General features: G+C 42.6%; 1 protein-coding gene across 1 annotated transcript in view; it reads left to right on the forward strand.

The window, feature by feature from the left end:
* The window catches only part of NEDD4L (NEDD4 like E3 ubiquitin protein ligase), a 338877-nt gene that overhangs the window by 193092 nt on the left and 120255 nt on the right, over positions 1-25530 (forward strand). Inside the window, exons 4-6 of the mRNA XM_089895250.1 lie at positions 2181-2219; positions 4662-4715; positions 8745-9620. Of these exons, the coding sequence (XP_089751376.1) occupies positions 2181-2219; positions 4662-4715; positions 8745-9620 (969 nt within the window). The remainder of the gene's footprint in view (positions 1-2180; positions 2220-4661; positions 4716-8744; positions 9621-25530) is intronic.

The raw sequence follows: 25530 nt of genomic DNA on the forward strand, positions 1-25530 counted from the left end.
ATATTTTTATATACATCTATAAAATATACTAAAACATATATCCATATTATCTCTTAACTCATCTATCTCCATGTTTTTATATACATCTATAAAATATATTAGAACATAGATTTATATCCATAATTACATCTTAATTCATCTATCTATAAAATATATTAAAACATATATTTACTCCATATTTGGAGGATTTATTGAAGATGCATGTTTTCTATCAGAAGTACTGTTCTTATCTGTGCTTCAGTATTACTTATAGATTCCTATTATTTTTCCCTCCCCACCTTTGCGGGGTAAACAGTTTCAACACTCTGTGTGATAAGCAGTTCCTGGAGAGCGTGATGGCTTTTAAAAAATGGTAATTCTCCTGCCATCGTGCAGACGACGCCAGGGGTCTGCGGCCAGGTCATTTTCTGTAAGGAAGGCACAGCAGTCTAGCGTGTCTTCCACCTGGCATTCCGACTGGCACCGAAAATCAGTTTAGCGAACGGGAGCCGGTATTTTGATGAGTGGGGAGGATTCCTGTGAAGGACGGAGGCCATTGTTCCCTGTTGGGCGCTGCCGCTGGTTGAGTTTCCAGCGGGGCGGGAGGCCCGCCTTGCAGGGAAGGCAGTCGGGGACCTGATTGCCTGCCAGACACGGAGGGAGCAGAGAACCAAAGCCACCAAAGCCACCACAGCCGGCGATCGGGGATACTGAAATGTGTTTCCTTCCGAGGGGAGGTCCTCCTCCCTCCGCTCCACGGTAGAGGGTGTCGCTCCGTAGCCGGGGCTGCGCTGTCTGCCTCATTCGGCAGCCAGCCTCCTGGTTAGTATTTCTGTGCTGCGCCCGGGGTTTAAGAACTGTTTTCATCGTCCTCTCCTCGTGGCCGGGTGCCTGGTCCTTCATGCGTGTTGTGGTCTCACCTGTCTGTTTCCTTCCCTCACCTGTCCTTTGCCTCTCCCCCTCTGCATTTCCATGAAGCTGGGCTCCGGACCGGCTGCAGCCCATGGCGGACCTGGGCCTGCTCCCACCTCTCCCCCGTCCTCCCCCCATCCCTCTCACTCGTTACCATCCCCGGCTCGATTCACAGCTAGAAGTGTGAAACCCCTTTATTTAGGGTTAAACGCCCCGTTGAGTTGTGGGTGGGGAAATTGCTGATTTTTTTTTTTCTTTAATGCCAGTTCAGTGTTTTACAAATTCAGTTTATTTTTTTATGGTGCTTTGTGTTGCTTTTATTTTGCTGCTGCTTCCTGCACTAGGTTTTAAAGGAAATAGATTGATAAAGACAAATAGCATTCTAAGTTTAAAATATCTGTAGTCCTTGGTGAGGTGGTGATTTTTCAGTCTCAAATTTTTACATAGAATTTTTGAGAGACGTGTTTATTTCAGAGTGTGATGCATGTCCAAATGCACAAACACATGTGTAAATGTATTCTCCCATAGTATGTTTCATCTTAGTTTCAAAGGCTGTTTGGTAGTCCATCTTTTATCCAAGCTGAGGACAAAAGTATCTTTCCATGTCCTTGTGAGATGTATATTTATATAGATTGATGTGGAGATGGATGGATGGATGGGTGTGGATGGGTAGAGAGGAGGATTGGAGGATAGGTAGATGAATTTTTTTAAACCTGGGTATTTGGGGGAAAAGAGTTCACTTTTGGTTTATAACTGGCAGAGTTTTTTCATGTTATATAATCTGATCATCAATACTGTTCTTTATAAAATAGTCTTCAGATTTCAGTTTTTGTATAAATAGTGAACACTGTCACCCTCCTGCCACCTGCTTCTTTGCTCTCCAAGACAGATTTGTAGCAGGTTGAGGGAAATAAGCAAAGTTCATTTCCTTCTTGATAGAATAATCATATCAGTGTTAATTTCTTGAAGAATATCTTTGTTTTCACGATGATGGCTCTTTGTTAGGTCCCTGACGTTATTCCTTCTGGTTGATAGCATGAAATTTATGGTTTCTTACCTGTGAATCATCTGTTTCATAAATACATCCCATCCCCATCTAGTTTGATTGATAGAATAGTCTCAGATAATTGACTAAATGCTTCCTCTATTGCCATTTTGAAAATCTCTTAGCTGTGTTTTTAGTGGGGGGGAAAGAAAAAGTTTAAGCAACTGTGTGGACTGCATTGTACTAGTAACTGTTAATGTTTCAAAAGACTGTAAAATAAATTACAAGATAATTTTTCTTCCAGACGCTGAACCCAAAGTGGAATGAAGAATTTTATTTTAGAGTAAGTTTTTCTTTTTTGGGGGGGGTAATAATTGTTATTGATAACTAGATTGATATATTATCACAACAGACTCACATTGAGTGACGTCTGTTAAATTTTTATTATGAAATTCCTTTTAAGAGGAGAAATGGTTGGGTAGCTTCCTAATGTGCCCCAAATTTTCAAAGACTGTGACTAGTGGTAACAAAATCTGGACTTGTTTCATTTTGGGATGTTTGAGGGAAACAAAAAGAAAGGCATCCAAATACCATATTTTAGCTTTTCTATGCAAGTTTTTCTTTAAAAAAAAATAAGGTAAAATATAATTAAAACAAGAGCTTATTTATTTCTATGAGACACGAACCCAGTAGAAGCAACATGATTAAAAAGAAGCCTAAAGGTTGCCAGTCGTGTTCCAATTAGGAAAGAAAATTTTTACAATTCAGAGATTCAGTGTGAGTTTGTGTGTAATATAAAACTACTTCTGGAGTTTAAATATCACCCAATTAGGTAGATTTCCTCAACCTTTTGTATTTAATATCTAGAAGAGCTATGTGTAGAAAGACTGAATTCTGTGAATTAATGGAGACTACTATTCAGTGAATTTTTGCAGTTGCTTTTTTTTTGTACTGAAATTTTGAAAATATTAAGCTGCTCAGGTATTTAATGGAAAAGAGGGTTTTTTCCTCTTCAGGATGAATTAATTTTTATCATCTGTATAGTTGTGATATTAAAAACTACTCTCCTTCCAGAAATGCTCTAAATAAGATCTTCTGATTCGTGTAGCTTCCCAAAGAACAGTATTACCATTAGACTCGTTATAATTGGTCCTGATTTCTTCCTTTCAATCACGATGGTATCTTATGTGCTCCGAACTTAGATCGCTATATACGACATCTGTTTTCTATTATGTTCAGAGCTAAAATATGGCATGGATATTTTAATACTTGGTGAGATCCTATGTGTAGCCTCTACCAGATGTATTTTAAATTACTTCATGAAGGGCTGAAAAAGTAATGGGGGCAGATAGATATTATTGGCCCGTAGCTAACTCTCAGATACAGCTTTCCACTTGTAATACTCCAAATTACTTAGACTTCTTTCAGTTTAACACCTTGGCCGCATTTCTGTAAATTTTAGTACATCCAAGGTTTTTTCCAACTTATATAAGCTCTAAATATATGTAAACTCTATTTTTTTGGGGGGGTCATTTAAAAAAACATTTTTGTTGTATTCATTGCACAAATCTTTATTGAGTGCTTACTGTATGCCAGCTTCTGCAACAGCCTGTGGATGCACTGGTCAGCAGTACAACCCTTCACTGAGCTTTCAAACAGACACTAAGCCCCCTGCCCACCTGCCTGCTCCATCACTAGGCTAAGAGCAAGCCAAGGGGTCAGAAGCACAAGTCGTGTTCTCTGTACCATCAAATGTTATTTCATTCCCTTCTCCCTCCCTCTACTTAGTGATGGTGGACCTGGGTCCTACCACTTACATCCTTTCCAACCCTGGAGAAAGCCCCCCCCCCCAAGGACTCACACTCCGCACAGGCTCCTGGAGAGAGGAATCCTCACTTGGAAAGGTTGTTTTCCAGGATTTACGTACAATGATAGAAATGAGAACACTTCCCACCATGTCCCACACATGGTTGGTCCTTAACTAAATGATATTGAATACTTGAGTCCGAAGGATGATTTCTGCTATTTCAGTGAGGTTTGGGTAAAGAAGCAAAAAGACATCGAAAGCCCAGTAGTTCTGACATTGACCCCACAGTTGCTGGAAGAGGGGCCATCTTTTATTTCTTTGTCTCTCTAATGGCTCGAACCATGGGCTCTGGAGACGCACAGGCCAGACCTGGTGGGGCTCCTGGTTGCCCTGCATAACCAGCTCCTGGGCAAGTTACTTTCCCCTGCTGGGCTCAGCTCCTCATTTGTAAAATTGGGGTGACAGTTATACAGCATAGGGCTGCTTTGAGAATAAACGAGATCATGTGGTTTTGATATTTAATAAAGGAGATAGTGCCTAAAAAGTACTCGTACAATGGTAAAGGGCCACTTTTTACTATTTTCTTCATTATTTTTTAATCATTGCTTTTATTATTAGGCCTAAGAAATTTCCTCAGGCGTAGACCTTTGCGAGGATGTAGCCTTTGGTGTACAGGCACGAGGATGCCTTTTTAGGGGAGATTTAGCAACTGTTAAAAACTACTTAGAATTATCCTTTCTTATGTTAGAAAAGCAGCTTAAAATTAAGCGTTTTATTCTTCTGATATGTCTAAATATTAGGCATAGAATAATAATAGAAATCAATAATAGAAAACTTGATTTAGTTGATGAAAGAGCAGGTTAATTGTTTATATTATTGATTTGGGTGTGTTATAAAGCATTTTATTCTTTCAGTCTCTTATTTCATTCCTTGAATTATTTCTGCCCATTTAAAAAATATTATTTCTGTCCCTCATAGGTAAACCCATCTAATCACAGACTCTTGTTTGAAGTATTTGATGAAAACAGACTGGTAAGTGGGTCCCAATTTTTAATTTTTGCTTCATTTTTTCAAAACCTGAATTTTTAGAGCAGCATCTTTTAAAAACCTGTATTTATGTTGTACTTCTGCCAGTATACATGTCCCTCAATAAGACCATTTTTGTCCCATTACTAATTTAATGTTCATAATTCAAACATTTTTATATGGGTAGGACAATTAATTTGTGTATGTGTTTGTTTGTATCGTAATTAATATTTGTGAAAGTCACACTGGTGATTTATCAAACCATGTATTTATGCTCTTCTTCTGGGGATACAAACGATAGGCAAATCTGTCGCCACCATTACTCACGTAAATGAACCTTTCAGGGTTTTTATGTATAAGCCAGACCACGTGACTGTGACATGTTCAATAATGAATCTCTCTGGGAAAACAAAAATCTAATTAACAGTGTATAGCAAAAAGTGAATCTATATTTAGGAGGTAAAATTAAGCTGTTTTTTAAAAGTGGTACTTTCTCGAGGGAAATTCATAGATAGTAACTTCAAAGAACCAGAAATATGCCTGAGGCATAAAACTGGTACATACATTTTATATAGGTTGATAGGTAAGTAGGTATACATATGCGTATGTATGTAACTGATACAACTTACATTTCATTTTAGAAATGGAGTTTCAGAAGCAAATCTGGCTTAAAGCACTTTGCCAGATTTAACTCCCTAGAATGTATACATCAAATACCTATGAGCCAAGTGTTCCAACTATGAAAGTGAATATTATTATGATACGTATAATGTTTTAAGGCACTCTCAGAAGTGGTATTATAACTCAGTGGAGTCAGTTGTACTCAAGTTTGCTTTCCCTGAAACTTATGTACAGTCGTCCCTCAGTATCCATGGGGGGATTGGTTCCAGGACCCCTGCAGATACCAAAATCCAAGGATGCTGGAGTCTCTAATATAAAATGGCGAAATATTTGCATGTAACCTAAACACATTCTCCTGTATACTTGAAATTTATCTCCAGATTACTTATGATACGCAATACAATGTAAATGCTATGTAAATAGTTGCCTGTATGAGGCAAATTCAAGTTTTGCTTTTTGGAACTTGCTGGAATTTTTTTCCCCTGACTGTTTCTGATTCGAGTTGGTTGAATCCATGAGTGCGGAACCCGCAGATACGGAGGGTCCAACCGTATATTATTTGCTTAAAAGAAATGTTCTTACGGACCCTTCTTTCTGCAGAATTCAACTGAAACTTACAAGTTTTTGAATAGCTTGAGTTTAATAGAATATTTGGTCTGGAGGAACCTTATAACGTTAACTCATTTAATTCTCTGTCCTTGCAAATGAAGAAAGGGAACTGAGGTCTAGAGCCCTGACGTAATTATGTAACTGCTGGTCTCCTGAGTCTCAGGCCGGTGGTGGTGAACAGCCAGGCCTTTAACCCTTAGGGGACTTGGGAGCATATTTGATCCCCTATGCCTTGTGTTACTCTCCAAATCAGAAAGCCAACAGATGCTGGCCCACCATCCTGATAGCTTTTCTATTAAAATATATGGATTCTCGGTGGTTGCACTGAACTGGACGTTTTGTACCTTAGGTGATACTTAGTAGTACTGAGTAGCTAAAATCACTTTTGCTTTGTGTATGCAGTTATTTTCTTGTTAAATCGAATAAGAAATTCTGCTTGAGGGTGCAGTTCTTAGCACTCCGTCTTTCATCCAGCAAACACTGAATTCAGCAATGTTCAGCAGAGTAACAGTAAGTCCCTGGAGACATAGATGCAGCCACGAGACTAATCCTTACTCTCTCATTTATTGAGCATAATAACACTTCAAGGTGAAGAAATGGTCGACTTTGAGGAAGAATTGCCTCTTGTCAGATGGGCTTTAACTCATTATTTTTCTGATATTAAAGGAAATTCACTGTAAAAATTTTGTTTTCCAATATCTAAAAGAATAACTGTTGTTGAGATGACCTTGCCATGAGCCCTAAACTATACTTCCAAGCCCAAGAGGGCTTTGAATGAATGCAGAGCTCTAAGAAATCCCATTTGAATACAAACTTTATCTGAAAAGTGGTGTTTTATGTACCTAGCTTTGCCCCAGGCCATCTGCAGTGTTGTTACTATGAAGTGAATGCTGCTGGCAGTGGTTTTTTCTTTGTTGGCTATTAACCCAGCTAAGACTATCCGTGACCGTAGTTGACTGTAGTGGTGCTAGGCGGTTTTCGCATTAAACAAACTGGCTTCCACTTCTCTCATAGAGATCATTTTTGGCATTTAAAACACATGCCTTTAGAAAACAGATTTGGATGTATGTAAACACAGGTTAATGCTCCACACCCTGGACTCCAGAGCTGTTGACACAGTCATGCTTTGCGGATTTTAAAATAAACTTTTTGTCACTCTTTGCAGCTTGGTATTCCACCCCCCGCCCCCTATTTTTTACTCCCTCCTAAATAAACCTCTTTGTTAAATAACTGATGTTTCTGGATCATGGAAAAGAGTATGTTTAAAACACAGAATATATTCCAAGTTAGCTACAAATCCGATGACAGCTTTTTGAACGTGGACTTTCACTCTTATTGCTTAGGTTCTTTTTGGCTCTTCAAAAACAGCAAGATTCTATGTTTGTATCCCAACTGGGGTGATAATGCTGACTTCTTACCGGAAAACAGTCAGCTCCAGGCAGCCTTTCTTCTGCATGGTATTTAAGTTAATTTATTACCGAAACCACATGCCCACCCTTCTTCAACTTTCCTTCCCCTTTTTTTCGGGGGGGGGGGTGCGGTGGTGGCACAAGGGTGGTTGTTTTTTCTCCTGTCTGGCATAGGGGAGAGAATGTTTTCTCCAGCTGAGCTCCTTTCCTCTGGTACCGCCATGTCTGAGAATCATATTATGTATGAGATTGCGTCTCCCCCCCAATCTTTTAAATGAAAAATGCTGTAGTAGCCAGAGGCAGACCTTAACTGGCAGCGTTGTAAGTTGTACCCCCCTCCATTTAGCTATTTTGTTACTTGTAGATCATGGTCTAATTATTTCGTGTTAAAGGGACACTCATCCTGTGGGGTGTGTAATCGTATTTATAGTACATTTTATTAGTTTGCATTCCATCATGGTAGTGTGGTGACATCATAAATAACAGGGGAGCATAACATCCGATTGCTCGTGAAAGAGTCTTCCAGCGGCCATGGCATTTTTACTTGTCATTATCTGGTTCGGTGGGAAAGGTGGTGGGGAAGTGGGCGGATATACTGCGTGTGCTTCTGTGTTGGATGCCAGGTTTCTCTCACATTGGTTAGAGAGAGTCGCGGTGCCCTGCTTGGTTCGGAAAGAACTGTCCGGTGAGCGCCGTGCGGTTAGATTTATAGCAGCATGGCTTGGAGTGTGTTTGCTGCCTTAGTCAGCTGTGAGAGCTCCCTGCTGGGGCCACTCCTGTCTGATGGAAAAGCAGCAGCTGGGAAGGTGCTGTTTCAGGCTCTTGCTGTTTAAAAAAAAAAAAAAAAAAAAAATTGAGAGTGAGAGGGGGGAAAACTCCACTAAGTCCACAAGCTGGCATTGGAGGGGGAGACCGCAGTCATGTGGTTCTGGCCATCCTACCCTCTGTCACAGTGTGGATGAGAGCTTTTTGCTCTTATCCAATCATGCCTGGAATGCCGCTTGCCACTTGGGTTATTTCTGCTATCTGTCGCTCTTGGTGCTGCAGTGCTAACGGTTTGGCAGATGGGACACTTTTTCTTGGAGTTTGTGACTTTGGTTTTTGACTTCTGGCAGCACCAGGCTTCTTGTTGACGCTCGTCCTCTCCCTCCCTGGCCCTCTGGGCACCATGGCCCATCGACTTCGGTTTCATTTTGGCTCAGGTCGCAGCAACACAGCCCCCGAATCAGAGATTCTAGACCAGGAGAGAGAAGACGACTTTTTCATGGCATTCCACACGCTCCCGCGGCGGAGCGGCCCTCACCCCTTCACCCCGAATGGAGCAGAGGACGGCGGAGGCGGCCTGCAGGGAGGCATGGGCGCGCTCAAGCGCAGCACGTCCATGTTCATCCCACAGCTCCTGAGCCCCTTCGACGCGCGGCCCACCCGGAGCTCATCTGTGCAGATCTCGCTGCAGCGCAAGGCGGCCGACGGGGCCCCTGACGGGTGCGGGCCGCCCGAGGCCCCGGACGGCGACGCGGGCTCGGTGCCTCGGGGCGGCTGTCCGGAGCCCGAGAGTCCCGAGAGCTCCCCTCCCAGAGCGGCAAGGGCTCTGGGCCCGCAGGTCAATGGTATGTGTGGCCGCCAAGTGCCGGGCCCTGTAGACCCCGACGGCCTCAAGAAGGCCGAGCCCTTGGCCGTCGGGGGCCGGGAGGGCGGCGGCGGGCTCCGCATCCAGCACCGCGCCTCCAGTGCAGACGTGCGACAGGTGAGGCTGACGCCCTTCGGGGCCGACGGCCAGAGCGGCCCATCGGCGCCGGAGCCCAGGCGCTGGTCCCTGCAGCATGTTCCAGATGCTTCTGGAAATGCCGGGAAGCGGTGCTTTGTCTTCCAGTTGCAGCAGCCTCAAGCCGGCGCGCCAGGGCTGGCCGGTGACTTCAACTTCGGGTTCACTGGCACCAAGGGGGACAGGTTGGTGAGGTATCCCCGCATTCGTTTGGAGAGGAGCACTTCGTACCCCACGCAGCCCCGGGCCGAGCATGGGAGCCCCACGGAAGAGCGCGGCCACCCGGAGACGCCATCTCGGGGCCGCAGGGTGGCTCCCGAAATCCACAGGACCAACTCCGTGGAAAGGACGCCACAGGGTCAGGGCTGCACGTTCAAGATCAGACAAGATCAAAATGCGGGGCAACAGCATTTCAGAATTCTTGTGACTCGGGGGCCAGAGGAAGCCCCTCTGAGTCCCGAGGAGAATAACGCTGCCAGCCCTGGTTCCACGGGAGCCTGCGCCTCGGTAAGTGAGCGCGCGTTTCCATGTGCCGGCCGGTCGGTAGGGACTGATTCAAGCCCAGCAAGCTTATTCTCCAGTGTAATTAAAATAAACTCCATCCTCCTCCCTCCTGGGAGTTTCCCTGTTTCGGGTCAGTGTAACTTAATGTTTGGCCGGCTTCTGGGACCATGATTTGTGGTCCAACCTTTGGTAGAGGTCCATGAAACTAATTAGCGTTTTAGCAAATATCCTCAAAGTCGAAAAACTCTGTTTTGAAAAATCCAGACAACCCCTTCCCCCCTTTCATCCCTTCTGAATAAAAGAATTTTTTAAATGTATTACTTTTAAATTAATCTGCAGTGCCCCAACGTGTTGACGTTGGAAATGCATTTAAAAACTGCTTGCAGATACAGCCTGTGACAACACACGCCTTTAAAAAATAATCAGTTCTAATGAAGGTGAGAGAATCTCATGCTAAACTTGTCTAGTTTCTTAATAATTGAGTGTTATGTCAAGTTGGACCAGTTCTTCCTAATGGCCTTTAGCTGTAGGGGGCCAGCCCTTGTTATATAATGTATTGTCTTTGGTTTTTTGTCCCATTAAGTAATACTGAACAAGCATAGTCACACTCATGGGACAGGAGGAAATGTGTTTTTGAAGCAGATTGGCTTATGGGCCAAGGCAAGGCGAAACTGATTGGGGACTTGTTAATGGTCAGATTGCACAGCCCTGCAATTTAACACGGCCCACTTGAGTGTCTAAGCTGGACTGCTGTATATAGAATAGTAAGTGCCCTGTCTCCAGCTGTGGAAACAGACGCCCTGCAACAGATTTTGGCCTTTATTGCTCCTGTGTTCTTGCTGTCTCCCTTTCAGTGAAATGGAGCACAGAAAGACAGCTGCTAACTCCACCACGGCAAATGATGACTGCAGCTTTCATCGTTTGTCGTGGGATGAAAAGTTTCATCAGTTAGCTTTCTTTTACTAGTAGTCACTAGCCACTGAGTGCTTTTTTTTAAAGGACAAGCTCCTTATATTTTGAATTGGATTTTTTTCCTTGAATTTCCTGTGATTGCTGGTTTTGAGGATACAACAATGAAATGTCTAGGAGACTTTTTGTTTGGGTTTCAGTTGTGAATGGTGACTTTCCAAAGTGGATGACTGAGTATGACTGTGGAATCGTATCGCCTTTTGTGTTGAGAAATATTTTGCGCCACTTGAGTAAGTTTTATCACTGCTCCATCATTGGTTTTCACCATTTTGAAAGCGTAATCAGGAGCTAAATGCAAATATTATATTTTTCTTGGTGTTATATAACTGTTCCTTTTTCTTTTCCCTTCTATAGACCCTTTTATTATCTCTAGCCCTTCTATTAGGAAATATCTGAGCACGTTGTCTTGGGCTGAACCAATACCGTTTTTATACAGTGGTACAAATTTCAATAAAATTTTGATAATAGCTTCTATCCTTCAACTCAAGAAAGTACCATCACAACAGGTGTAGGCTTCAATGGGCAGCACAGTTCCATGCTGAATTTGGACCACCTACCACATGAAGATTGACGAAATGCATTTCCTAAAGTTTTGACAACTGTTCAGTTATCAGAATTTAAATCGTTTTTCAGTTAGATGTTGAGGACAAACGCGTTTATATAATTCCAGTCTCATTTGGCTTGAAGTTTCTCATGAGATTAAAAAACAAATAGAACATACCAATTTACACGCAAGGACCATTCTAACTTGCAAGGGCTATTAGAGTGGAAAATAAATTTCTTCGAATTTGGAAATGCAAGTTCTAGAATAAAGAGCTTTTCTTGGAAAGTAAGTTCCATTTGTGCACAGTAGTTTTTATTTTCATATTTGTATTTTTGTACACTTACAGAAATTTGTAAATGGTTGGTAGGAAGCTGGTTTTCTTTTAAGAGAAAACTTGTTTCTTCAAGAAGCAAAAACAAAACTTGTCTCATAACAAAACCGTCTGTTCCATTCCACACTTTGTACGTGTTTCATATGGGCAGGGGTGGTAAGTGTAGACAGCAGCTGCCACAGCCTTATTTATCTTGAGGGAAAACATTCACTTGGGCGTCTACAGTCTGGCTGCCACCAAGCTTTTCTGACGTTTCAAATATCTGTTGCTTTGTACAGAAGGGCATTTCGTTATTAGTTTACGTGAAAAATCGATTACAGTCTGGTTTTTGACTGATGTCAAAAATCTTTCTCGGAGAAAACCGTTCAAGATTCTTTTTGCGAATGTGTTCGTATGTCATGATCTATGCCTTAGACTTTATTACAAGGTTACCTTGTTGAGAAATTTTCTCTGTCTGTGCCTCCCAAACATCCTGTCATGACTGTCGTGAATAAATCTAAAATGCAACGTGATTCTAAAAAATGCTGATCAGATTCCTGGGACCCCATGTGATCATTGATTTTCTACCTGGTCTGACACCTCTGTAAAGTAGAATTGCTTTTTAGAGTTATAGTTATAATCAGCTGTAATATTTCAGAATTCTTACAACTCATGAGTTCAGTTTGTAGCATTTTAGTGGTCATTTACGAATAATTTAGTTATTTTCTTAAATTAGTTTTTTGGGTTCCTTGGTTTGGTTATGAGCTTCTTAACTGCATGACAGTTATTTTGAGGAAGTGGGATCACTGTTTACCAGGCGTTTGTGTCCCCTTTCACCATGCTGTCATGCCGGTTTTCTAATCCCACGTTACACTGGGTCCTTGGAAAGTTTCTGGGACTATCTCAGTTTCTTGCTGATACAAAATTCATAATGTAAACAGAGTTAGAAGGGCCCACGGCGGGGGCAAAAAACACGTATTCTGACACCCATTACATACACTACAGGGAAGGAGTGTGCCTTCTTTCCTTCGTCCCAGGTTCTCTGAATTTTCCTCGTGCCCTCTCCATGGACTTACACTTCCCAGAAGTAGCATGGTAGTCTTCTGTGATTAAAAATCCATTTCACTGAACGACAAAGGAATACCCAAACTATTTTTGTTTGGGGGGGAATTTTAGTTTGAATCTCTTTCAGAGAAGGTGATTTGACTATACAGAACAATTTGGAAATTAGTATTAGTTGTTGTCTCTTTTTTACCTTAAAAAATAACTCTAGGAAAATATGTATAAACCACCCCTTTATTTAAAAGCACCATCACAACAATGCGGTGGATAAAAAAAGCTAGTATTCCTTTCATTGACTTGGCCTCTGATTGGATTCTGTAAACTTTTTCTTCTTGGCTATCTCTCTTAATGTGGTTCTGTACGGGCACATTCCAATATTCTGGAACTCGAAATTTCAACTTAGACAGATGTTTTGAAAAGTGTAGGTGATGACATCAGTAGGTTTGTATACACACAAACACATAGGGCTTGCAGGTGACAACTCCCAACCATCACGTGAAATAGCGTTACTTTACTGTTTCCAACCAAGGTATGTGATACTATCATTCGGTGTGATAACTCATGACAGTATCACATTCTATCATTTTGCGTATATACAGAATAGGAATTTTAAAAATATGTGTATCTTTGCACAGTTCAGAAGCCTGTGTAGCCAAAATGCAGTTTAATGCGTTCTGTGATGTGACGTCTTAATGCTGAGAATTTTGGAGATGGCCACTCCATTTGGTGCCTTGGGGCACTGGCCTAATGGACTGCACTGTGCAGATTCCTGACGTGTCCCGGGGGAGTTAAGACTCCCTCTCTGTGTGTTCTCTCTCGTCAGTGAAAGAGGAGGCTAAAAACGTCCAACTCACAGGTTTTCCGTGAGGTTTAAATGAGGTGTTATGTTGTTTTTTCCCTTCTTACCCAAGTCTCTGTAATGTACAAATCATTCTCCAAGGAAGGTAATTAGGTTAACTGTGAACAGTCGGTTTTTGATCACAGGGTATTTATTAGACACAAGGCAACATGAATTTAAGGCATACCTGGAAATGTTTACTTCAGTAACGGGCTTTGATCTCCTTTCTGCTGTCATCTCATCTTTCCTGAGTATTTGCCCCTCGGATAATCAGCATCACAGAGCCTTAACATTGCCCTGCGACGATGCGGTCCTTGAAAAGACTTCAATTAATTCGTGAGCTGTGCGTTGTAGAACAGGACCTTTAGTTGTATTTGCGCTATTGAATTTTGAAACTTAAAAATAGTTGTTTCTGCTGGCATTTCAGACACGTTATTTGTTTACCATGCCATTTTGGTTATATATATACACACACACACACATATATATATATTTTTTTTCCATGCCATGTTTCCAGTTGTTTACTTTTCCTTCTTATGGGCTGTGGCTTTTGAGCAGCAATCTAATGTTATCTGTACAAAATTTTCACGTTATGTGGTTTGCAAATGAGGACAGAATTTGGGAATAGGCCTTATTAGATACTGACTTTTAGAGGGTTTTCATAAATGGTGCAGCTGCTTCTCTTGGCTAAGCTTGGAAGCAGAGTTCCCTGGCACTGAAATAAAACTACAGTTTTATAACATGTGCTAATAAGAAAATTGTTATCTCTACATAAAAGTTCACAATACCAGAAGAAATTTACTCCATGTAAGAATTATCTTAAATTTAATAAATCTTGGCTGTCTCTGTATAGTTGATAGTTTAAAATTAATTGAGGCTAATCTAAATGGTAGTCTATAAGCAGATTTTTTAATTAACTGCGTATTATTACTGGTGAGATGGATTAATGCCTAAATATACTGACCTTTTTTAACTCCTAATGATACTACCAAGACATTTGCAAAAATGAGGAAAAAGCTGGAAATTCATGGAAGGTGTTGAAACTGTTGATTGAATGCTCGAATACCAGAATATCTAAGTTTCCACTCTAAATGCCAAAAGAAGCTCGGGAAGCCCAATCCAGAATTGGCTGGTGATTATTGAGAGGTTTAGTATCCTGTCTGCGATCATCCAGTTCCCTTGATTCATACCCAGCAGCATAATACTCCATGTCCTACACGAGAGAGTCCACCCGCGATGTAGACCCAGCTCCAGTTTAAAGATGAAAAAGGGCTAAAAGGATAGAGTGTTGAAAATATTAGCTAAAATATGTATTGCAAGAGCTTGATGAGTTTTCTGGGTAGATGGAGATTATGGAAAGATTTTTAGAAATTATCTTGACTCAGTATGCATCACGGATGTATGATGTTCCCAATGGGTTTTCCTTTTTAAATCTCTTGTTTACTTATTTATTTTTTTGTGCTACAGCTTACTTGGGCAAATGGGGATGCAGAGGGAATATAAGAAAGTAAGTCAGTGAAACAGGTGGCCTGCATTAGTGGGCCCGAATGAAGTTGTCAGTGTCCTGCCTGTTTTGTGCTGTGTCCTGGATTGACACCTCGGTGGTCTCTAGGCATCACCACGTTTTAACAGGAAGTTTAGCTTTCAGGGTGGAGGATGAAGTAGATTGAATTTCAAGAAGGCTGCTTTTTAATCCCTGATCATTTTAGAACCAAGGACTGTCCTGACACTTTTGAATAGAGTGCTTCATGTGAAGGGAGAGGTCATAAAATGAGATCAAAGTAACATAAATTGAGTTGGAAGGGACCCTGCCTGCCTTCTCTGGGTTGACTGTTGTGGCCACACTTAATGTTACAAATACTTTGTATTGGTTCCTTTAGGTGGCTGCCCCAACTACCTATTCTTTGAAAAACTCCGTGTTTATTTTAGTGTTGGGTATTGTTCCCTGTACTTGGTAAGCAGAAAGTGAGGAAATTCCTCCGGGGAGGACAAGAGCAGTGCTTCCCCAAGCAAATCTGCCTTTCAGAATTTACACAGCCTTCTTTTGGGACTTAATTTGGGACTTAATTTTTATAGATCAAGGTAAGTCAGGTGGCATTTACTTTCCTCATGTAATAACTCTGAGGAATCTGCTTTCAATCCGTCCTCTTTTCTTATGTTGTTTACCTCTTTCTTGGGGGCTGGGATGGGGTAGGGAACGTTATCGTTCCGTATTTGATGATTCAAATAGTTTGATAGATTTAGTTTCTCTTTCCTACTCTGTGGGTCAATCCAGAACAGACAGACTTTTAAAATATATTTAATGACCCACATATGTCATAACTCATCCACATCCTTGAGAGACTTTTTAAAGCTTCATAATCATACTTGTTGAGGTTTTTTTTTTTTTTTTCATTTTCTTTTAAAATACACGACTGGGTATTTGACTCTTCAAGGAGGACAAAAAAGCTGCTGTGGTCCAATTGAGTTGAATAGAAGAGTTGAGGTGGAAGAGAAATACTGAAACACGTATACTAAGCTCCAACCAGAGAACCTAGTGCTTCTTCAAAGCGGGGAGTTTTTCAGGCCGGGAGTTCTGTTGTAGGACTGACAGCTTTCTTTAACTTTCCTAAGGAGTTAGGCTGAGTTAAGCACTGCATGCTAACAGCCTATATTCTCTCTCTCATGAGTAAAAGTGCCTTAAGCTTAGTATGTATTCATTATGTACTTACCAGTTGTGCTTTTCCACTTAAAAAAAGAGATACTAAATTGTAGTATAACTTTAACCATTTTAATGCAATTTTAATATTTAAGTTTATTTAATCTCTTATCATAGTAGAAACTGTTTTTTTAAATCCTGATGTAATATTCTACACATTAGCATATATTGTGAGGATGCCCAGATGTTGCAGCAAAGGACAAAGCAATGAAAATAGTTTTATATAAACACAGCCAGCCTGCCTAAGGGCCTGCCTGCACCCTAGGGTGAAATTATACTAGCAAGAGATGCTCCTGTGTTCTGCGGTATGGCACTCTTCTCCAACGAATGTATGCAGGAGCCATTTTTTATTTTACATTCATAAACTTAGAGCTGTGAGTTTCCTTAGGAATTATGTAGCCCAATTCCTTTCCAGTTTAAAGATGAGGAAACGGAGGGCATTATTTTCACACTTACAGAGAATATTCTTTTTATCTCACAAGTGTGCAATAATTATTTTTGAATATACAGCATGTGAAGCGCTGTCAGCAGCCTGTCACCCGCTGCCTTTGCTGGGTGTCAGCACTTGCATGGTGCCTGTTCTCGTGAAATCAATGCTTCTGCTGGATACGCATGCCTCATCTGAGCCGTCGTGTCCACTGAACAGAAAGTTCTATTGATACAAACCAGGTTTCCCAACCTTTTATATTCCAACATTAAGGCATGCTTACACACAGGACAGGATACCATGGGTCATGATGGACAGGAGTGATGTCATGCAAAGGGAAGATTGGAACCGGGTCTGGAAAGATGACTAGGATTTGTCCTAGTGGGTCAGTGGGAGGGACCGTATTTTGAAAGACTGAAGGTAGAAACCACCAGTGATGTGGTTTCTATATTTGCCCAAGAATTTCCTTGATCATGATTAGCAGGTTTCAACCAACTGTTTTTTAATGTGAAATGTGGCTGAGGGATTTGGGGGTATGGTTATTGGCATGAATAATTCCTTTCTTTCGCATCAAATGTGGAGTTGAATGAATTCCTTCCTTGCCTGCCTGCCTGCCTTCCACAGAGCTATTCTTTGAGCACCTGCTGGGAGAGTAGGAGGTCCAGCATGGAGGTGAACGTGGCTAAAATGGGCGCAGTGGGATGGGATGTGTAGGCTTTGAAGCCAGTGGTGATGGAGTGGGTATGGCACGGAGGGAGAAGGCTGCTGTGAGGATGCGAGGCTGGCAGGCAGTGAGCACGGGAGTGATGGACGTGATCCCATTTATATCGTCATGGCCCACGCTGGCTCCTGTACGGGGACTGCAAAGTCGGAGGAGCGAGGTCACAGTAGTCGTAAATGTCACCTTAGAGGGTGGCAGAGCCCAAGCCCTGGCCCTGGCTCTTGTCCCTCCCTGTTCCACACATTTATCCTTCCAGATCCTAGGAACAGTCATCACTTTTCTCAGGAGTTAGTCTAACCTCAATGCTTAGACTGTCAAACCTTAGTACTTAGACTGTCATGTTCATGTTGCAGCGCCTAGGAAATGGGAAGCATTTATTCTCCTTAAGCAAGTGTTATTTCAAGATGCTTTCTGCAGCCTGTGTCACGGCAGGATGTGGGTGGATTTATTTTTGCAGGTTTGCACCAGGGAGTCTGCTTCTGATTTGCAGATTGCATTTATTATAAGGCATATTGTCCACTGATGAATAATGTGTGGGCTACAAAGGAGATATGCAGCTTTTAAAATAGCTCATTTATTCTGCAAGCCTCAGCCTCAGAGACAGGCAGTCCCTTCAGAAGTGGCGTCCGGGAGCAGGGGCTTCTGCGTCTTCTCCCCCGATTCCTGAGGTCATTGGTTTTGCCCTCTGGTTCATCGTGTGTTTCCTTGACGGGCTGAGGCCTTGAAACACGGTCACAGTCTCGGTTCATGGAGAAGACACCAGACGGGGAGAGAATTCTGAAGTCACTGCTAAGGAAATTGATGCTCCTTTGTCTCAGCCACTGTCAATTTCCCTGATAATGTGGATTGAGACAGAGGGAAATACCAGATGTCGTGCTTTGTACTGATGTCCTTCCTGTGGACATCAGAAGGCGGCCACAGCCATTTATCCTCGTTTCTTTGAACTGACCTACTAAGGCCTGTGCAGAGGTTCTGGATTTGGAGAAGCCAGTGGAGTCCTCGGAGAGTGTAAAGTTTCCTTGGAGAGAGCGGGCCTGGGAACAGTCTCTCAACGTTACAACCAGGAAAGGGTCAGGGCAGGACGCGAAGTGGTTCAGAGGTGCCTCCCTTACTAAGTGGAGCCCTGCGATCCGCTGATCTTTGCTCCCAGAACCCTCCCTCCAGATAGTTTTTCCTTTTGAACAGGTTTCTTATTTTGCCGAATATGTTGCAATCTTCTCTCAGTGGCCAGGTGGCCTGTGTTGGAATGCTGGTGTGTGTTGCCAAGCAAAACAGATGCAGGAAGATTTGCCTGAAGTGGGGGGAAGGGGGGGCAGGGAAGGTCGGTTGTATTGGGGGCAGGGCGGGGCAGGACTAAATGGTGTTTATCTGCAGAATAGAGGGTCTAACACAGGTTTAAAAAGTCATTGCTTCACAACTCTCAAAAATCATCCTAGGTTCCTGCGAGCATTTCCAGGCCTATCGAAGGCCTCTTTTTTATTTCCCACCCTGCATTCAGAATGGGGTTTAAATGGTTCAGTACAGCAGGAAGGATTAAGCCACTGGTTATCAGATTTTTAATTTTATTTTAATGTATTGCTCTTTCTGCTTATTAATCGGTTGACTCTTAATGGAATGGAATCTGCCAGGGATGACGCAGACTGGGTACGGAGAATCTCACTGATTCTGATTGCTCGGCTCATTCAAGGACCCCTTGGCTAGGAGTGGATTGACTGTTCGGGGGAGAGCGGCACCCCAGTAACTCTGACGCGCCGTCGGGGTTGAGAACATCTAGTTTAAGCAGTTAATGCTAGTGACAGCCTGAACCTGGGCTTTGAGTTGGTCAGTAACCCCTGGTGTAAATACTGATTGAGCACGTTTATTCTCACATGTTCTTTCACTTTTGTTTGTTCCTGCGGTGGCTCTTTCTGGAGGTGGGGTGTTCTTCTGTGGCTCAGCCCACAAGGTAAGTTTCCGTGCAAAGGAGGCTGTGCAATACCTATGTTAAGAGCAACAGAGTGTTCCAGTTAGATATTTGCCATGTATATGGAGAAAAACTTCTCTCCCAAAATAGCTTAGAAATGAAAGCAATAGTTTTCTCCTCAGTTTCCAACTGCAAGAAGCAAGTGAAAGTGGGATTCTAATTGTAGACCGGCAAGACCGGTCTGTCCTGTTGTATCTTACCTGCAAATATGACTTTTCTCCAGGTAACAAAAGTTATCTTCCTTCTGTAAATATTAACTGAGCGCATTTTTGTGGCTTTTGAAAGCTCCGCTTCTTGAAAGTGTTGACCGGGCGTCAGACTTTCATGAATTTCAGAGAAGTGGTAATAGGTGCACACTTCCCTGTAGTGTTTAAAAGCAGAAGTGCAAAGGACTTTAAAGGTTACCTGGGCCAGTGTCTCATTTTTTTAAACAGGAAAGTGTGTGGCTTGTCCAGAGACACACGGGAAGAGGGTAGCAGAACTTCAGTACCAGGCGGCTTGATGCCGGAACCGCCCTTCTCCCTGCTACAGTCCGGCTACGTCTTAAGGGTCTTTTACAAGCGAACTGTCCAGGGGTGGTTCCCATGATTCTCTTACTCCTTTTCATGCCTTAAGTAGAACATTCTAAGCATATCTCAGTGGGTTTTTTTTTTGGACTCACTGTTACCCTCACAGCCATGGATTATCGTATGATCTAGTCATTCTTTATGGAAATGTTTTATTAATGTTGCTATCAGGGCTGAATAAGGTATGTAATACACTTTGCTTCGTCGTTAAAGTTCTCAAGACGTCCATCATCTCTGAGATGGGTTTGCTGCTTATTGTTGATTTCTCATCTCTCTTGCTCGTCAGTTACCACTTCTTAGAGCTGTGAGTATAGCAGCCCGCCTCCCTCTTACCTGCTAAGGACTTAGAAGGTGTTTAGGGACGTTTGTTAGGATTGTTTATGAACTGAGACTAAATGGACTGAGAGTAAGGATTTGAGTCGTTCTTTTTGAATAAAGGGCACGTGGTCTGTCTTTTGTCTTTCTCCCCAATCCCTTTGCCTGTTTTATTCTTCTTTGTCCTTGGAGCATGTCTGGAATCAGATAGAGTATTTTAAGGTTTAAGTTTAAGAATTCAGTGGGATAGAATCTATGCCAGCTGTTTAGCATAGTTCCTGGCACTTAGTGGTTAATCAGTGTTAGGTGTTTCTATTATTATTCCCTCTGAAGAAGATGAAAGTTCTTCACAGATGTTTAAGGATTGGATACCCAGCAAACCTGTCAGCTGAATTTATATCGGCAAACACGTTTGTGGTTCATCTTAATTATTATTGCTGCCTGGGTCTTGTCCTTATTCTTTTAGAGTTAATGAATTTTCTACTGGACTGTATGGAAGAACTATGAAAAAAATCAATAAAAAGTATTCTTAAAAAAAGATTTTATGATTCACTAAACTACCAGGTGTCAGCCAACTTTAGACTTTAAGTTAAAAGGACTTTCAGGGCTCTAGTGGTTTATTTGCCTTTTTTTTTTTTTTTTAATTGAAGTGTAGTTAATTTACAGTGTTGTGTTACTTTCTGGTGTATAGCAAAGTGATTTATTCTCTTTTTTAAAGGCCAAACCAAGATCACTTTATGACAGTGGCTACCTTTCCCCTAGAGGTACTTCTGGAAGAGTTCTTTCTGATTCTCATTAAACCCAGACAGAGTTGTCATAATTTAAAAGTTACCCTTTAGATCTGTAAATTATGAAAACCAAATTATAAACCAAAATGTACAGTTGATTACAGACCAGTGGTTTTATCAACAGTTACGTAGTTGCACACATTAACTGTGTTGCTGTTGAGCAGAATAAATATGTAGGAATTGAGTAGTTTCCCTCATTGGTTACCATGTTTGTTTGGTAATAATTAAAATCAGTCTTTATTTTTCTTTTTGTGTATTTTCCACGCTTCACACCGAGTGTGCTTCTCTCTAATCTAATCTGTGAATTTCAGGACTCTATTAATAAGTATGTGTTAAAGAATTAGTTGCTAATTTTGGATGTGCTTGAAATGAGATTGTCAGCAAATTACAACTTCAAACCTAGGACTGTGGTTTGTTATAGATTGGACATCATCCCTGGTGCAGAAGAGAAATTCCAAACGTATGAAAGATACAACAACTTCATTACTTCTGATATTTTTTGCATATATTAGACTTTTCTTATATGCCTTTAAGATACTTAAAGTCTAACATAATATCATGGATAGTTTTTCACCCCAGACATTTTATTCGTGTTAAGGTTTTGCAATGTTAAATTTATTGGAAATTAGAGACTAGAAAACAAATCTTTACTGATGAAATAGTAGCTGTTTATTTACTAAGCCCAAGTCTCTCGGTGACAGCTGTGGAATAAGCTACAGTTCAGTGGTAACGCTGGCAGGAAATTAATATTATTTAATGCAGCCTCCCCTGCTTTAACAAAAAAATAATTAACTCCAGAGAGGTTGTGTGATTTACCTGCTGCTGCTTCCTTTATGAACATGAAGGTCAGCAAGGATAAGTGACCCTTCTGAATTCCTTTAACATTCCAGGTGCTGTTCTAGAGATGCAAGTGTTGAATAAGAGAGACATGGCCACTGCTCTGGGAGGCTTATGTTCTAGCTGCTGTGGTTATTATAAATAGTAAAGAGACACTACTAAGTAGTTATTTCCATAAATATGCCAAAGGACGTAAACAGGAGTCTGAGACAGAGAGAGTAATAGGGAGGCCTCCTTGAAGAAGGGCGATCAGGAGAACCCCCTCTCAAGAGCCAGCTGTGACCGAGGCCTGATGTGTGAGGTGTGGGCTGCGTGGATGGAAGGGAGTCCAGGAGGAAGGAACCTTGCGCCCGTGCACACGGAGGTCCTGCATGGGGAAGGGAGTTGGGTGCATTGGAGGAACTAAGGGATCATGATGAGGCTGGAGTGTAGAGAATGAAGGGGGTACTGGCCCAGGGGGAGTCGCAAGACATGCCAGGACCCCTGGTCTTTCACATCAGAGAATATGTCCTGTCTGTAAATCACATGGAGGCACCTTGGTAGATACAAAACTTGAATTAACCCAGCTTCCCTGGAGCCTAGGAAAATAAAGCCACTATTTTTAAAAGTACAAAGCATCTGATTTTCTAGAGGAAAAACAATCAGCTTCTAATATCACCTTTGAGATTTATGAAGGGTCCCTCCCTCCAGTTGTTCCTCTCACAGATGATAGGAAGGCACCTTTAAAAAAAATTTTTTTTTACTGAAGTATAGTTGATTTGCGGTGTTGTGTTAATTTCTGCCGTACAGCAGAGGGATTCAGTTATACGTGTGTATACATTCTTTTCCCTATTCTTTGCCGTTGTGGCTGATCACAGGATATTGACTATAGTTCCCTGTGCTATACAGCAGGACCTTGTTGTGTATCCATTCTGCATATAATAGTGTGCATCTGCTGACCCCAGCCTCCCACTCCATCCCTCCCCCGCATCCCCCGGAAGGCACTTTTTGTTTCCTTTTCAAAATTCTGTGTCACATATTTTGCCTCTGCTGAGATATAAAGACAGGACAGACAGGAATGTGTGAGGACGTAAAGGTTTCCTTACGTGTCTTTAGATTCCATCTTCACTTTTGAAATGTTTGACAGAGAAGCGTAAGCTGGTTTTGTTTGGTTTTGGTTCATCAGACGCTGTGTGGTCGTTGACAGTTGGGTGTTGCAGACAGGGCTTTGTGACCTCGTAACAAGTTGGGCTAACGTATGTATCCGTTCAGTGAGCTCCTTGCACGGTGCTCTGTTTCAGACCAAAATGGTAGGTAGGCTGTGTGACTTTAAAGCACAGATTTTAGGTCTGGCCCTAAGACCATAGAGATTATATCAGCATATCCTTCTTAGAGTGAACATGGGAAGACAGCGTGGCGGAGCAAGGCTGGCTGCAGATGTTTTCATCCCTCCCCCATCAAGAGGTAGTGTGTAGGGCTTCCCTGGTGGCGCAGTGGTTGAGAAGCCGCCTGCCGATGCAGGGGACGCGGGTTCGTGCCCCGGTCCGGGAAGATCCCACATGCCGCCGAGCGGCTGGGCCTGTGAGCCATGGCCGCTGAGCCTGCGCGCCCGGAGCCTGTGCTCCGCGACGGGAGAGGCCACAACAGTGAGAGGCCCGCGTAATGCAAAAAAAAAAAAAAGAGGTAGCGTGTATTCCCGTGCCCTTGAATCCAGGCTGGCCCTGTGAATGCGGTGGCAGTGAGGCTGGGGTCCTTCTACATTTAGTCTTTGAAAGCCCTGGCAGCTTTCGCTTCCTGCCTTTGTGGGAGTGTGTGCCTTCAGGATCCGGCTGCCGTGTAAAGAAGCTTCAGTTAGCCACATATAGAAAAGTTCCGGCTTTCTGCCATCCCCACCAGAGTGCCCAACAGGTGAGTGAAGCCTTGGACGTTCCAGCCCCAGTCCCCATCTAAATGGCTCTGGTGGGTTTTAGACCCTAAATTTCAGGGTGGTTTGTTAGCAGTAGATAACCAAAAGAGACAGGGTCCTTACTTAATATTCAGTCGTGGGGAATTTAAACCTTGCTTGTTTGTCAGAGCCGCCTTCTGTAGGTGAGCTCGGCGGGGCGTGGGGTGATGGAGTGCTTGGACAGCTGTTTCCCCGGAAGCTGGAGGAGGGCAGCCTCGCACACGATGGGCAGACCAAATAGCTCAGGGATGCACTTGCTTAGACAGCTGAGAAACAACTGCAGTGGCCCAAAGGAGTGGGGAGAGTGGGTGTTTTGCTATCAGGAATGGAGTTATTCAACTTGAAGGGAAAAAGATGTATAGTTTAAAGAAATCCATCACGTTTCTAGAAGTTGCACTAAGAGAAGCATTCTTAGCCTAGGCCCTGCACCAAGATCCAGTTATTTGTTAAAATCTAGTTTAGGAGGTGGGTGGTGAAGGACTTCTTCCAAGTAATGAAGAATGGTTTAATATAGGATGACAGTCTCAATTTTCTCCCCTCTGAATTGCTGGTGAATTTCAGGGTCCAGAAAAATTTCATTTACCTTGTCCTGTAGGCCCTTGTGGTCATAGCAGTTGCTGAAGTGTTTTTGTTTTTGTTTTTTTCTGTAGCAGGTGCTCAGTAAGTGGGATCAATTTAGTTTCCATAGTAATTTGATTCATGTTACATGTAATTTAGCTCAGTTTGCTCTAAAGCAAAATCTGTTGCTATGTTTAAAATCACAACAAATGACGTCTGTTACAAAGCACACCTGCGCACTTTGGTGGATTTTTCTCCGTGTCCTGTGATTAACCACTGCACACACACGTGTGCCTGCGACCACACACACAAACACACCCTCAGACCAAAAAACAGATTTGACATGCAAAGCATTTCATGGTTCTTGAGTAATTTGAAAAGATACAAAGCCCAAATTAACCATCCCGAGCACGACCGTGTGCAAGTCCTCATTTCGAGGGAAACCACAGCCTGGCAGTCGTGTCAGCCCCTCCCCTTGCCGGGGCCTGAATCACCTACACGTTATGGGGGCTGCTGATGACCGTCAGCGTTTCTGTCACTGCAGCCTCAGCAGCCTTGGGCCACACCCCTCACCCATTCCCTGCCCCAGACTGTGGGGCAGAGGGACCTCATCTCGAGAAGGATGGAACCGGTGAGGACAGGACCTTTATTTATTTATTTATTTTATAAATCTATTTATTTATTTATTTTTGGCTGCGTTGGGTCTTCGTTGTTGCGCGCGGGCCTCACGCTGTGGTGGCTTCTCTTGTCGTGGAGCACGGGCTCGAGGCGCCTGGCTTCGGTAGTTGTGGCACGTGGGCTCAGTAGTTGTGGTGCACAGGCTTAGTTGCTCTGCGACATGTGGGATCTTCCCGGACCAGGGCTCGAACCCGTGTCCCCTGCATTGGCAGGCAGATTCTTAACCACTGTACCACCAGGGAAGCCCTAAGGCCCTTTTTCTGCTGCTGACAGTTTCTGTGACCCCTGGTCATGTCACTTTTCTGAACCCACTTCCTTATTTGTTAAATGACAGTACCTGCATTAGACTTTCTGTGAGGAATAAATGAGGTAACTTTAAGAGCTCTGGCGATGCTAACGTGCTGTACAAATGTGGTTGATTATATTATTATTAATGATAAAATGCTTACTAGAAAAAATACAAAAAAAAATCTTTTTCCCCCTTAAGATGGCTTGAGAAGGATTTCAGACTTAAGTGATTAAGGAAGGCCCCACGATGTAATGAACAACGTCTTTGGTTTGAACTGTGTATAGGGCTGGGCGCTGGCTGCAGAATTGTTGGAATGTGTTGGGTGTCCACGGTCACCAATTCTGATATCACTGTGCTCAGGCATTTTGCTGGAGTAGACCACGTCCTGCTGTTTATTAAACATTTCTGTGTAGAGAGAATTGGTTT

Source organism: Delphinapterus leucas, chromosome 14 (assembly GCF_059928025.1).
Source record: "Delphinapterus leucas isolate spDelLeu-1000000601 "Yukka" chromosome 14, BTC_Dleu_Yukka2, whole genome shotgun sequence".
NCBI classification, from domain to species: Eukaryota; Metazoa; Chordata; class Mammalia; order Artiodactyla; family Monodontidae; genus Delphinapterus; species Delphinapterus leucas.